The sequence below is a fragment of the Plecotus auritus genome (genome assembly GCF_963455305.1).
Source record: "Plecotus auritus genome assembly, chromosome: 4".
NCBI lineage: Eukaryota > Metazoa > Chordata > Mammalia > Chiroptera > Vespertilionidae > Plecotus > Plecotus auritus.
The window spans coordinates 70573989-70587466 of NC_137775.1; the positions used below are offsets into that span (position 1 = coordinate 70573989).

The following is a 13478-nucleotide window of genomic DNA, read 5'->3' on the forward strand; positions in this document are numbered from 1 at the left end:
AAAATCTTAATAATAGATAGGTTTTATAAGATATTTATGTAATCATGCATATATGTATATGTACAAATCTGTGCATATATATAGATACACATACATAAAATTATCTTTAGCAAAGTGTAATTTCCAGATTACATTATAAATGACATCTAAAAGAGTCAAAGAGTAAATAAAAAATTAAAAATGTAAAAATGTATCTTCACCAAATATGGAAATTCAAATAACACATAGTGTTATCTTGCTTTAATATCTATTTTATGTTGAGAATGACAATAAAATAAGTACTGGAAAAAAATGAGCATGCTTTGGAGACATGATTTAATAATTTCTTTAGTATTGAATATGAGAGTTATAAAGTGTTTTATAGTAAGTGGCTTAAATTTTATATACATAGTTGCACAAATGAAAATATATACTTAATTACAGTGTAGCTATTTTTATTAAGGAAGATAATATAGAAACATTAATGCTCTCAAATGTTTCAACTTTAAAAGTTGATGTTCTTAAATAAGCAGTTATTGCTAGAAGATGGCCAGAGGGCTTTACTAAGGTGGCTGTAAGGCAATAAGGATATTGATTATTTTAAATTCCTATTGAAGAAACATTTTATTAATTCTCAAGACTTATTAGAGAGTTATAGAGACACATAGTGCTTTTATTTTATAAATGAAGTAAAGGAGGTATTAAAATATGGATAAGTCACACAGCCAAGACCTGTTGTTCCATCAGATTTAGCTATTAGAATACTGTAGTTACTATGTTGCATTTTTTCAAAGCAATGGAAAAAACATTAAGTTATTGAACTCTGTGATAAACAATATAGTTAGCAGGAAGTTAGAAATGTAATAACATTTATCAATATGAAGTAACTAACAGATCGTATGTTAAACATTACCTTTGAGTAAGAATTTAGAAAGATATTTCTATGAATATTTGCTTTATACATAGGTAACCATTCTGTACATAATAAGTAAAATGAAATTATCAGCTTAATGGTTTGACCAAGGATGCTATAACAATTCTAATATCATCTTGCTTTGTTAGGGATTAACAGGACCTGATGGATCTCCTGGCTCTGTGGGACAAAGAGGACAAAAAGTAAGTTAGCCATCTGGTATTACTTGTTGGTGTTAATTAAATGCTGAAGTATAATTTTATTGTAATGACTGCAAATCAATTAACAGATAAGTTGTGAAGCAGCTGAAATACATGGTTCAACTAAAATTGTGTTTTAGCTGAATTAAATTAAATAAAAAACACCCAGGTGGAGTGTTTTAATGATATTAATATTAATACAGTTTGTATATTTACATATTTATACTACAAAAAGCTAAGTACAATGAAGCTATTTTTATTTTTAGGGAGAACCTGGTGTGCCAGGATCACGTGGATTTCCAGTAAGTGCATGTAAAGCAATAGAATTGCAAATATATCTTTAGGTAAAATTTTGCCACTGTGGAAATTTTAAATGCAGTTTTCTACATAATAGACATTAAAAAAAAGTTATGACTTACCTGGCATGGTAAGTATTCTGAATATGAGTAGAAACACCTTAGAAAAATGTGAATGTACAGTAAAATACGTAAGTTTATTTGCAGGTGGTATTTCTCAATGGAAAACTCCCCCTCCGCCCTCATTGATAGAAAACATTTCTTGCTTAACATCAGCAAATCGAAGTATTCAGTGTTTAGCCCATGACATCACACTACTTTCTTCATAACTGGTTTTTATCTCTTACTAGAGGCCCGATGCATGAAATTTTTGCAAGAGTAGGCCTTCCTTTCCTCTGGCTGCCAGCTCCCGGGACCTGGGCTTCCCTCGCAGAGGGCAGCCCACCTCCTCTGTGGGGCGATCATGGGGCAATGGCTGGGCCCCCAACCAATCACATTGCACCCACCTTGGCTGGCCTGGAGCCAGTGGGTGTCATAGTGTGGTCCCGGATGGTCATTTGGATGGTTGTTCCGCTGTTCGGCTGTTTGGTCAATTTGCATATTACGCTTTTATTATATAGAATGAAATACCAGCCATCAGATATTCGCACCTGCCTGACTCCCTGTCTAGTCTTTTCCTACATTGCACAATTTGGCAGATTTGTATTATTTCTATTTATAAGAGGAATACGTTCTCTGGCTGCTTTTCCTTTATATTTTGCTCTTCATTCCTCTTTTGTTTTTGTCATTAATCTATATTTTTCCTCCTTGTTTTTTATTTGCACTGTTTTCTTTGCCATATTTCAGCAAGTGTCAACTTTTCCAGTAAAGCCTATTTTCAGAAGTGAATAGCTCACTGGTCTTCCTCCCATATTTTTCAACTAAGAGCTCAACATCTTTTAGTGATGCCTTTAAAAATTTAGTGAAATTTATCAGTCACCTAGGTCTCTGATAATGAGATAACTTATTGATTACTTTGGTATTTTAAAGCATAACACATTCCCCAAAATTGATCAACATATTAAAATTTTCAAGTAGGAGCAATTTTTCAAAGAATGCCTTGAAAAAGTCCCACTTATCATTAAACATACTGCTTGTGTGAAATTATTTATTATTTTGGCTGCTTAAATAATTAGAAATAATAGTATCACTATCAGAGGGTATATATTGAAAACATTGGATGCTTCATATATGGATTTTTTAGAAAAGAAAGTCTAGGATGAAAAGTTAACATGAATATGGTATCAGACAGAGATAGCTGTGAATAAAAGTGATTCAAGCCCGTGTAGGCGAGAAAAGAGTTATGAGGAACCCCAAGAGAGGAAAGGTGAACCTGGAAAGCAAAGAGAGAAAGTAAGGGATTTTAGGCAGCTGATGTTCAGTTTATTAATAAAGTTTAACGAGCATATAGTTAGGGTTTATTATATACTAAGCCTTGTGCTAGGAATTGAGGCTTGGAGGATGAATATGATGTGGTTTCAACCCCTAATTATACACAGTTTGGTGTTGCTAAAGAGATACAAACTGTAAAGGAGAGGGGGATGGAATGCTAGTTTTAAAATCAAATTCAGCCTATTAAATTAGGATCCCATCATAGGTCATTTCAGGAGTGGCACCATTTTACTTTTAACATCTACTGGATTTGGTGTCTGGGAATAGAGTCCTGCCTGTCAAGGAGTGTGTGTTTGGACCCCTTTCCTCCCTTGCCTCCCTGTGCTGAATATTTGTCTGGGGGAACATCCAAACGTCACGTTATAAATTATAAAACATTACACTATGTTGCTTTTAATGTAGGTTTCTTATAAAACACGACAAATGAAAAGCTCTTTCAACTATCAGGTTGTGATGTGTATCTTTGTGAGTGATGGTAAGTTCTCTTGAGGGCAAGCATGGGTGACTTCTTTACTTTGATTTCCTTTAAAAAAAAGTTTGGGAAAAATATTACTGGTTAGCTTAGACATCAGAGGGATGTTTGAGGAGCTGGCACAAGCTTCCACTTCCTTTAGAAGCAGAGGCATGTTTGTTTTTCTTTATCCAGTGCTTCCTTTAGAATGAGCATTATATATTTATTTAGTGATAGAGTTAATAATTTATTTTTGAACTGAGTTAGGCCTGTGTCTGTCTTTATACTAAATATAAATCACATATCATTGTAATTTTCATTTTAACCTTTTAGGGTCGTGGTATTCCTGGACCCCCTGTGAGTATCGTCTTTTGTTTTTACATAGTCTATAAAAATGGCCTATTAGATCTCAATCTTACTCTCCAACTAGCATTCTACCTACTGGTGTTCATAGTGTACCACCCACTATGACAGCACCTCTATTATGCTAAACAAAATATTTGATTAACTTGAGAAATTTCTGTTCTACTTTAGTAATTAAAATTTGGTCAGATGGCTTATTCTTTCACTGGAGACCAAAGCTAGCACAGACACATAATTCTAAGTCAGTTGTTTATCATACTGGATATAAATTGTGCTGGATTGTTAAAATATGCACTAATGACCACGTCCCTTTAATTTGTTGTCTTCAGGGTCCTCCTGGGGGAGGAGGTCTCCCTGGAGAGCTTGGCCGTGTTGGACCAATTGTGAGTACTACAACATCTTTTGATAGACATTTGCTGATTTAAAAGATGATGTTACTAGGGAAGGCAAATTACCCAAACTGTATATTATTCCCTGGCACATCCAAAAAAATGACAGATGAATTTCATTCAGTTCATAATATTGATGGGGACCAAAGATAACAATGCTGCCTTGTTTTTGTACAGTGATTTAAAATTTTCCCCAAAGTTTTCAGCTAAAATTTTCTTCCCAACTTTCAGAATTAGTGATCAAGTCAGGAAGTGTCACCTCTATTTTACAGACTCAGCCAGGATTGGGGCCCAGTGTTTTTTCATGAAATGATAAGTGAATAGGCTACAATCATTACCACAGGTATTTTATGTTAGGGCCGTGACAGTCTAATCAAATTAACAGAACAGCTTTAGGCAAGAAAGGGCTGAACTTCATAGAAGAAATTACTGGTCATAAGTGCTTGATGTTAATATTCAATACATATTTCAAAAATGAAATACCGATGTCATGTAAATTCCTTGAGTGTAGGAATCACTCTCAAGGTGTGATTATATACCTTTCTTGTTAACTGTTTGACAAATTTTCTTACTCAACAACTGAATGAATATGAACTGATTGTAAAGTTAAATTAAATCTAAGATGCTTTTGACTACTTATAGTAGAAGATTACGAAGGAAAACATATGCCAGGAGTAAACTCTGGATATTAAGACTAATTGGAATCCATTTTCCCTGAATGGCTTGTTTGAATTTAGCCACATTTGATCTTCTGTCTCAATTGCAAGAGAGTGCAGTGACAGAGCAAGTGATGGTTGTGGGTGACCAGCACCAGGGAGAGTCTGGCTCTGCAGAGATTATCCTTCCACTTCACATCTTTAGGCTGGGTGCAGCCTTCTTCTGCTGCCATTAGATGGATGGCACTAGCAGTATTGTCTGTTCAGTTCCTCTGCAAATCAGTTAGAAAAATACGTAGTGTTTCCAGTATGTTTTCAGAATAGAGAAAGTGATCGTTTTATAAAGAATTGGCTTTGCTTTCCCCCCAACTCTTCCTCTGCCCTGTTTTATTACTTTGGTGTGATTGGAACCCCTTCTGGTTTTGTGGAGCTGATTGGATTATGGGCCACCCATTGATTTTGGTGACAGGTCTATGCATGGCTGAGTTTTGTAGGGGTTTCTAGTAATATCATTCTCTCATGCCTCATCAGTTTTCTGCACTGTGTTTTGACATGTATGTAACCGCTGTGTCACATTTTCAAATAACTTAGGGTGACCCTGGGAAAAGAGGACCACCTGGCCCCCCTGGACCCCCAGGACCCAGTGTAAGTTATCTGCAGCTTAAATTTCTCTGTGTCTGAGATTCGGGATTAAAGAAACCTAAGAACCAATAAATGGAAGTACCTGTTAATTAGTCATTGTCCTAAAATTCCAAAATAGCTACCAACTTTTTGTACCCATTCAGAACACTGTTCTTTTTAGGCAAGAAAAGTAGAGGAATCACAATAATTTCAAATGTGGTTTTCACAGGGAATAGTTTACTCATTATATTTGAAGTCCTTTGTTGTTTGTGACTCTCAAATGCTCAGAACTTGGACATATGAAAGAACATTTTCAAATGAACTAGTTTTTACAAAGGATTTACACAGTAAGCAATTAAAAAATGGAAGCTCAAGTAGGAGATAATCCATATTTTAAGTTTATGATTCCAAGTTCCCCATATTTCCTATTCCTCTCATTTCATCTCCTTTCAATCCCCTGAAAGAAATAATCTACACAATTTAGGGTTCTCCAGAAGATATACACCCATGAGGCAAGGTTTTAGAATATTATGTGCTCTTTGTTTCTTATATTTTTATTGAACAAATATATTTTGTCCAATGAACTTTCTATTATTAGTAGGTTTAAGTATATTTAAGTATATTCTTAACTCTAACATTTTATTACTTTAGGGAACGATTGGCTTTCATGATGGAGATCCGTTGGTAAGATGTTTTCCTCTGAACAAAATAGTTTTAAGTCAAAGACCATGCAGTCTTCAGATGAATTCTCTTTAAACTTATCTCACTGGAATATGTTGTATTTCTGTGCTTTACTCAGATGACAGAGCAAGCCGTAGTAGCATTAGTGAATGAGTAGCTTGTATACACTCAGACTGTAACTGTTTTTCATTATAGAAATATCTTTGTTTTTCTATGATCTTTTTATTTTATGTCTAAGGCATTTTTTTCCCACCAGATCACCCCTATTTTAAAAGACAGAAGTCAAAGACTTGTTTAACTTATAGACTAATTTGCAAATGATGTTGGTAAACTGCACTAAATGCAATTTTGGCACATTTGATGAGGGGATGTGACCCTCAGGGTAGAGCTAGTCCAATGGAGGGGGGAGGGGAAAACAATCCAGTCATGGTGTAATGGGTTATCTGGATACATTTTTAAAAATAAATTAAATCTTAAATAAGTATGGCAAAATATTAGCATTTATTAAATCTGGATGGTGGATACATGGGGGAAAAGGTTTTCTATATTCTCTGTACTTTTCTAATGAAAAATGAAATAATAAAAAAAGGGAAGGGTTATTCCAAGTTATTTAATGAATATAATTGCATTGGGGTTCTATGGCTGGAATTCCTAAAAAAATACCATTTTGCCACAAAGTGGAAACTCTAGTTTATGCATTTTCTGTCTCTATCTCTCTGGCAGTGTCCCAATGCCTGTCCCCCAGGTCGCTCAGGATATCCAGGCATTCCTGGCATGAGGGTAAGAGAATAATTTCAGTATTTTATTTTCGAGAGTGTTATTCATAAAAAAAACAGAGCCTTTCCTTTAAGCACTGGCCTTTCTGGTGCACAGACCCCACTTGATGAGTCAGGCAAGTCTGTGTTTGCTCATTCTGTGGCTTAGTCTGTGTCCTTATTCATACTAGAAATTCCTGCCGGTGCCCCTGACAGGTCTTCCTACTGAGACTCAGATATGTGATTATACAGTGCTTTTGTTGTTCAGGGAAGAAATACTAATATTGTATTTTTTGATTGAGACACTTTAGACACCAAATTAAAAGTTAGAAGTTTGCCTTCTATGGAGGGTGGGGGGAATGGTGCACATCATGTAGTTGAAACTATTTTAGTTTGGAAAAAAAAACCACAGCAAAATAGGCAAGAAAAGGGACATTCCAAAAGCATTTTTTCTTTCACTCTGCCATTATAATTCAAATTTTCCATTAAAAAATAAAAAGACAAAACCAAATGCTAGGGTCAAATGGTTTTCTATCTCTGGTCTATGAGTCTGAAGTGATTTTGAAAAATGTCAGACCAATGGAGTTCTGCTATGATCTGAAATGCCCCAAGGCACTGATTTTCCAATTTTGGTTTTCTCTAAGTTTACTTTTGATGGATTCCGACAGTTGCCTGGATTGGTGTCTTATTACTTACAAAGACCTGCGCTCTCAGAACAAGAAAGGCTCTGAGAGTGAAAGCTCTGATACACTTATGTTGGAATGTTCATTTCATACTTGCCTCATGTAACTGCCCAAAGCACATGCATGTGTAGAACAGCTGTCCTAACAAGAAAAGATGGGGATCTTTTCTCATGATATGCAGCCCTCACTGACCACTTTTTAGAGATTTCCTTTTGCATTTAAAATTGTGTATTAGAAGAAGCAGAGAGTTGTGCATCTGGGGAAGTCCACACCTTTTTAAAAAATGTTTTTTATTTCAGAGAGAGAAAGGGGGAGAGAGAAAGAGAGATAGAAACATCAATAATGAGAGAGAATCATTGATCAGCTGCCTCCTCCACAACCCCACTTGGGATCGAGCCTGAAACTTGGGCCTGTGCCCTGACTAGGAATTGAACTATGACCTCCTGGTTCATAGGTTGATGCTCCACCACTGAACTACACTGGCCGGGTGGAAGTCCACTTCTTATACCAGCCCTTCTTCACCTCCAGGAAGGAGATGGGTCTGAAAGAGGCAGAAGGGTTTTCAGAGTAGCTTCCACAGAGCATAGGACACCAGTTGTGTTGGATCAGAGCTGTTACCCTGGAAAGTAACTTACTGGGAAAGACAATTCTCTTAACCCAATTGTGAGAGGAAGTTTGGGATGGAGGGATCTAGGGGCCTATAGTCAATGAACCATGTTGCTGAACCAGGTTATGGAGCTTTTGTTATTCTAGAACAGTGTTTTTCTATTAACTAAGACTAATACTTACCATATGTAGCAGTCATGTAATTCATATGGCATTACTGAGGTCATTTAAGGTAGTCACACAATCTTATTCTTAGCACATTGACACAGAATTAGGGAAGCAAGATCACTTAATGAGCCTTCTGACCACTTTCTGTGCCAATCCCAATACAAGTATTCTTTTTATTTGTTTGTTTGTTTATTTATTTATTTTTGCATTTGTTAGGGACATAAAGGGGCTAAAGGAGAAATTGGTGAACCTGGAAGACAAGGTCATAAGGTAAGGAAAATGAATGTTGTAGTTTATGGAAAAGTTTGCATAGTGTGATCTTATTTTTCTAGTAATACCCCCCCAACACATGCACACTTGAAATATGTATGCATACATGTTCTTTCTCTGTCTCTCTGTCTCCCTCCCTGCTCCCTCTCTTGTTCTCCTGCCCCCCTTTCTTTAGAAAAGCATCTAAAAAGTTACTGGTATTTATAGTTGAAAGGTGAAATTTGGGTGGCTTTATTTGTATACTATAATGTTTTATAATTAATATGGATTACTCAAGTAAAATAATGTTTTTTTATGTTTTTGACATTGTTTTTTTTTTTATTAAGGTATTATATGTGTACATATCTTACCATTGCCCCCCCCACCCCACTCCCATACATGCCTCACCCCCCAATGTTTGCATCCGTTGGTTACTCTTATATAAGGCATAGTAAAGTAAGTCAGAGGATGCCAAATAAATTTAAAATATGCGGATTTAGACCAAACCTATTTCTACGCTCATTTGCTAGAATAACAGCAGGTGTGCTTTTTGATTGCTTTTTAGGGTGAAGAAGGTGACCAAGGAGAACCAGGAGAAGTCGGAGCTCAAGGACCTCCAGTAAAGTATTTTTTAAAAAAATTTAACTAGGACATGTGAATATTCTTTTCAGGACATTTGGAATATTTTCTATTTGGCATTTGGATTAATAGTATTACATTAACATGATATTCTCTATTTTTCTGCCAAGCCAGTCTTAGGAGATTATTATTTTTTTCAAAATAGGAAAGATCCCCATTGTATATTCAAGCATCATTTTAACAGGAAAATTCTATATATAGTTACATTTGTTCATTTATTAAATTTCAGGGATAGACAATCTGGAAAAAATATTGAACACAGAGAATGATATGTATTTTCTGTGTTCCATGGCACTATTTATTACATGATATAATGATAAAATTTTGTGTATCCTGAATATTCAGCAGGTATATCATCTGGAATTAAAGTATCTTATGCCAGCATGCAATTATTTTAATTAGAACATTCTCCTTACTCCCCTCCCCAATCCTCACCTGAGGACATGCTTAGAGAGAAGAAGGGGGAGGGAGGGAAGGAGGGAGGGAGAGATACAGAGACAGAGAGAGAGAGAAAGAGAGAGAGAGAGAGAGAAATATCGGTTGACTTCCCTATGCTCCCTGACCAGGGATCAAACCTGCAACCTGGGTATGTGCCCCAATCAGGAATGGAACTGGCAATCTTTTGGTGCACAGGGCGAACTCAACCATTTGAGCCACACTCCGCCTGGGCTAATTAGAATGTGCTTAATTGCTTGTATTCATATCTTTTAATAAAAAGTTGATCCCTTGTGCTTTGGCAAATTGCTGCAATAATATGCACAGTGAGGAAATCAGCATACTTCATTTAAAAATGTTTGTTAAATCAGAATTTACATTACTTTCATATATGAAAATGAAAGTGTGCCACTTTTCGGTCACAATGAGTAATAACAATTATGGGAATAATCATTTCAAGATATTCACTGAACATTGTAGCTAGCCAAGGCTGGGTCCTGTTCTCAGAAACTGAAGAGTTAAGTAGGACAAACACGGGGCCACCCTTCAAGCCCTTGCTCTGTTCTCCCTTCACAACTGGCTTTTATAAAGGGTGCAGGAGCGTGCAGATTAGTGCTTACCAGAGCTGACGGGAAATCAAGGTAAAGGAAATGAGTCAGAGAATCTGTAAGAAATAGACTCTACTTTTAAGCCACATGAGAACTTTAAGAAAATCTGAGGAGTCCAAGGGTGTTTGTTCCAGAAACTTGCCTTCTTCCAGCCTTGCTATGAAACACTATTTGTGGGTGGAAAATAGAGATAAATAGTGTGAGAGACTTATGCTTTATTTTTTTACCTGATGAAAATTTGATAGGGACTTAAAAAAGTTATTTAAAAAGCCATTCCCCAAAATCCTATGAGCAGGATTTTGCAAGGAGCATTTGAAAAAGTGCTCATGGATTAAGGATCTCTGTTGGGTACTTCATGGCTCAAGTGGTCCATTGGGGATATCATTAGTGCTTGCTAACCTTCTGGAGTTTGGGAGTGGATATGTAAAGATGTTTTGTAAAATTCACAGATTTTCACTTTTTAAACATGTCTCTATAAAGTTATGTACAGATTTTAAAAAAATACATTTTGGAACATTTATAAACAAGCTCTGCCCTTCAAAGTAGTCACCCTGAGGGATGATACCTGGCATTGTCATGACTCAGAATCACCTTTGAAAAGAGCAATTTTAATCTGTTGTGGCCACATCTCCCATCATATCCTAAGTGAATATCCTAAGCTGGATCATCCTGCATATTTGTATTTCAGGTCAATCCTAACTGATCTACATAGACTTTGTGACTGACCTGGATGCAGAGTTGGCCATGGAATGGCCCCATTTTCTCTACATGAGAGCACAAGGGAAATAACTGGCCTTGAGCTACTTTATCTTAAGCCAGTTACAGTGGACAGTCAGCAAGGTGTTCAGAAGTAGCTACCCTACTTCTTGCTGAAGCATCTACCTAATGCTGCTCCCTGGGGAGCTCTTACGCTCACTCTTTACAGCATTCATTTTTGGGGCCCTCCTGCTGTGGGATCAGAGAGCCAAGAGGTAACATTTTAGTAGTGAAAGGGATACTAGAAATCACACCCCACACCCTCATTTTTAGGATTACCCACTCCGGTGCCTGAGATTGGGTGAGATGGTTTTCTACTGGACCAAACTGGAGTTCAGAAACCACTTATCATGGAAATGGGTTAATGAATAGTGACTACAGGTGGCTAATGGAGACCTGAGCAGCTGCATTTATAGGCCATAAGCTTTCGTGGGTTAGCTTGGGAATTTAGTTGCCTTTGATGGCATACAATGGGGAGAAAAAATTATCCCAAGGTCTAAAATCACAACCATGTTACATGTAACCAATTTACAAACCATGAAGGAGGTGAGATTGGCAGTGTATTCTGTATATATTAAAAGCTAAGCCATATGCATTACCATAATTCTCTTGTGCCAGTGATAGTTACTTTTTTGTCATCAGTAATTGTTTGAACTCCAGGTGTGTAAGTCTTCAACATTTTAAACAAGGATTTATCATCATCAGAATTCTCGTTGGACTTTTCTTTCTAAACTAGAAAAGTTCATCTATATGATGTCACTATTTGTTAATGTTACCTTAGGTTGTGATAACATCCTTCTTCTGGATCAGTTTTTGTGATGAGATAAATGAGTGTGTGCTTCAACTACAATAATTCACTTTTCTTTTTTACATTTCCAGGGCTCTCAAGGACTGAGAGGCATCACCGGCATAGTTGGGGAAAAGGGAGAAAAAGTAAGAATATGATGATTATCCTATCTAAAGAGGGAATATGCTAATTGACCCTCACACCGTCGCAAAGATGGCGGCACCCACAGCCAATAAGGAGGGAATATGCTAATTGACTATCCCACCCTCAAAAGATGGCGGCGCCCACAGCCAATAAGGAGGGAATATGCTAATTGACTGCCACACCCTCAAAGATGGTGGTGCCATAGCCACAAGATAGTGGTGCCCAGTCCCCCAAGCCCTGCCAGAGTGCTTGCCTCTGGAGTCCCCAGTCCCCTCAGTCCCCCAGCCGCCCAGGGCCGGCCCGAGGTGCAGACAAGCCTCGGATGGTGGCTGCCCAGCCACCCAGGGCCGCCCGAGGCTCAGGTAACCAGGGCTGGCCAAGGCTTGTTAGGCCTGCTCCCCAGGGGGAGTGAACCTAAGCCACAGTCTGGCCACACAGAGGTGTGATGGGGCATCACCTTCCCCTGATTGCTGGGTCGCCTCCCGCCCCTGAGGGCTCCTGGACTGTGAGAGGGGGAAGCCCGGGCTGAGGGACCCCTCCAGTGCATGAATTTTCATGCGCCAGGCCTCTAGTCTATACTAATAAAAGGGTAATATGCTAATTAGACCAGATAGACCAGATGTCTTCTGGACGTCCTTCTGGACAAAGCCACAGTGGCTGCTAGGGCTGAGGGCCAGCGGCATGGGAGAGGCCATGATACAGGAGAAGCCTCGGTGTGGGCCAGTACAGCACTGTGGTCCCTTTTGCAGAGGCAGCGGGAGAGGGGGCTGCGCAGGCCCAGACCCGGTGCCACGCCTCTGCAGAGGCTGGACAGGGTGTGATCTGCTGTGCCTCAACCTCCCACAGCCCCTCCTTCTGCTGGCCTGGGGGTCAGCACTAAGAAGCGAGGGCTGAGGGCTGGCAGCTGCAATGGCCGGCAGTGGCAGCAGCAGCGGGGTGATGGGGGCAGTGCCTTCCCCTGATTGGCCCGGTCGTCTCCTGCCGAGGGAGGCCAGAGGCAGCAGCAGTTGTAGGGTAATGTGGGTGGCGCCTTCCCCTGATTGGCCCAGTTGCCTCCTGTAGAGGGAGGCCAGACTGTGGCTTAGGTTCACTCCCCCCGGGGAGCAGGCCTAAGCCATCAGTAGGACATCCCCTGAGGGCTCCTGGACTGTGAGAGGGGGCAGGCTGGGCTGAGGGACCCCTGCCCCTCCAGTGCATGAATTTTCATGTACTGGGCCTCTGGTCTCTATATATATATATATATAAAAGCCTAATATGCCAATTGTCCCCTTGGGAGTTCGACCAGGAGACCGGGAGTTCAATTGCTTTCTATGATGTACGCTGACCATCAGGGGGTGGTGCAGAATGAAGGAAGGCCCTGGCCAGCAGCTGGGAAAGGAAGGCTCCAGCCAGCAGCTGGAAGGCCCCAATTGGCCCTGGTCTCTGGCCAGGCCTAGGGACCTTACCCATGCATGAATTTCATGCACCAGGCCTCTAGTATAATATAAAAATGTATAAATGTTTAAATTTTTTGGCCATTTAAAAATATCTTCAACAACATCACTTTTTTAATTATTATTTTTAAAATATATTTTTATTGATTTCAGGGTGGAAGGGAGAGAGAGAGAGAGAGATAGAAACATCAATGATGAGAGAGAATCATTGATCAGCTGCCACCTGCATGTCCCC

General features: G+C 38.8%; 1 protein-coding gene across 3 annotated transcripts in view; it reads left to right on the forward strand.

Annotated features, from left to right (window-relative positions):
* The window catches only part of COL9A1 (collagen type IX alpha 1 chain), a 170930-nt gene that overhangs the window by 110356 nt on the left and 47096 nt on the right, over nt 1–13478 (forward strand). For all 3 annotated transcript variants that reach the window (XM_080665321.1, XM_080665323.1, XM_080665322.1), the window contains 10 exons: nt 1042–1095; nt 1359–1394; nt 3604–3627; nt 3963–4016; nt 5270–5323; nt 5951–5983; nt 6704–6760; nt 8409–8462; nt 9007–9060; nt 11759–11812. In XM_080665321.1, coding sequence (XP_080521447.1) covers nt 1042–1095; nt 1359–1394; nt 3604–3627; nt 3963–4016; nt 5270–5323; nt 5951–5983; nt 6704–6760; nt 8409–8462; nt 9007–9060; nt 11759–11812 — 474 coding nt within the window. The remainder of the gene's footprint in view (nt 1–1041; nt 1096–1358; nt 1395–3603; nt 3628–3962; nt 4017–5269; nt 5324–5950; nt 5984–6703; nt 6761–8408; nt 8463–9006; nt 9061–11758; nt 11813–13478) is intronic.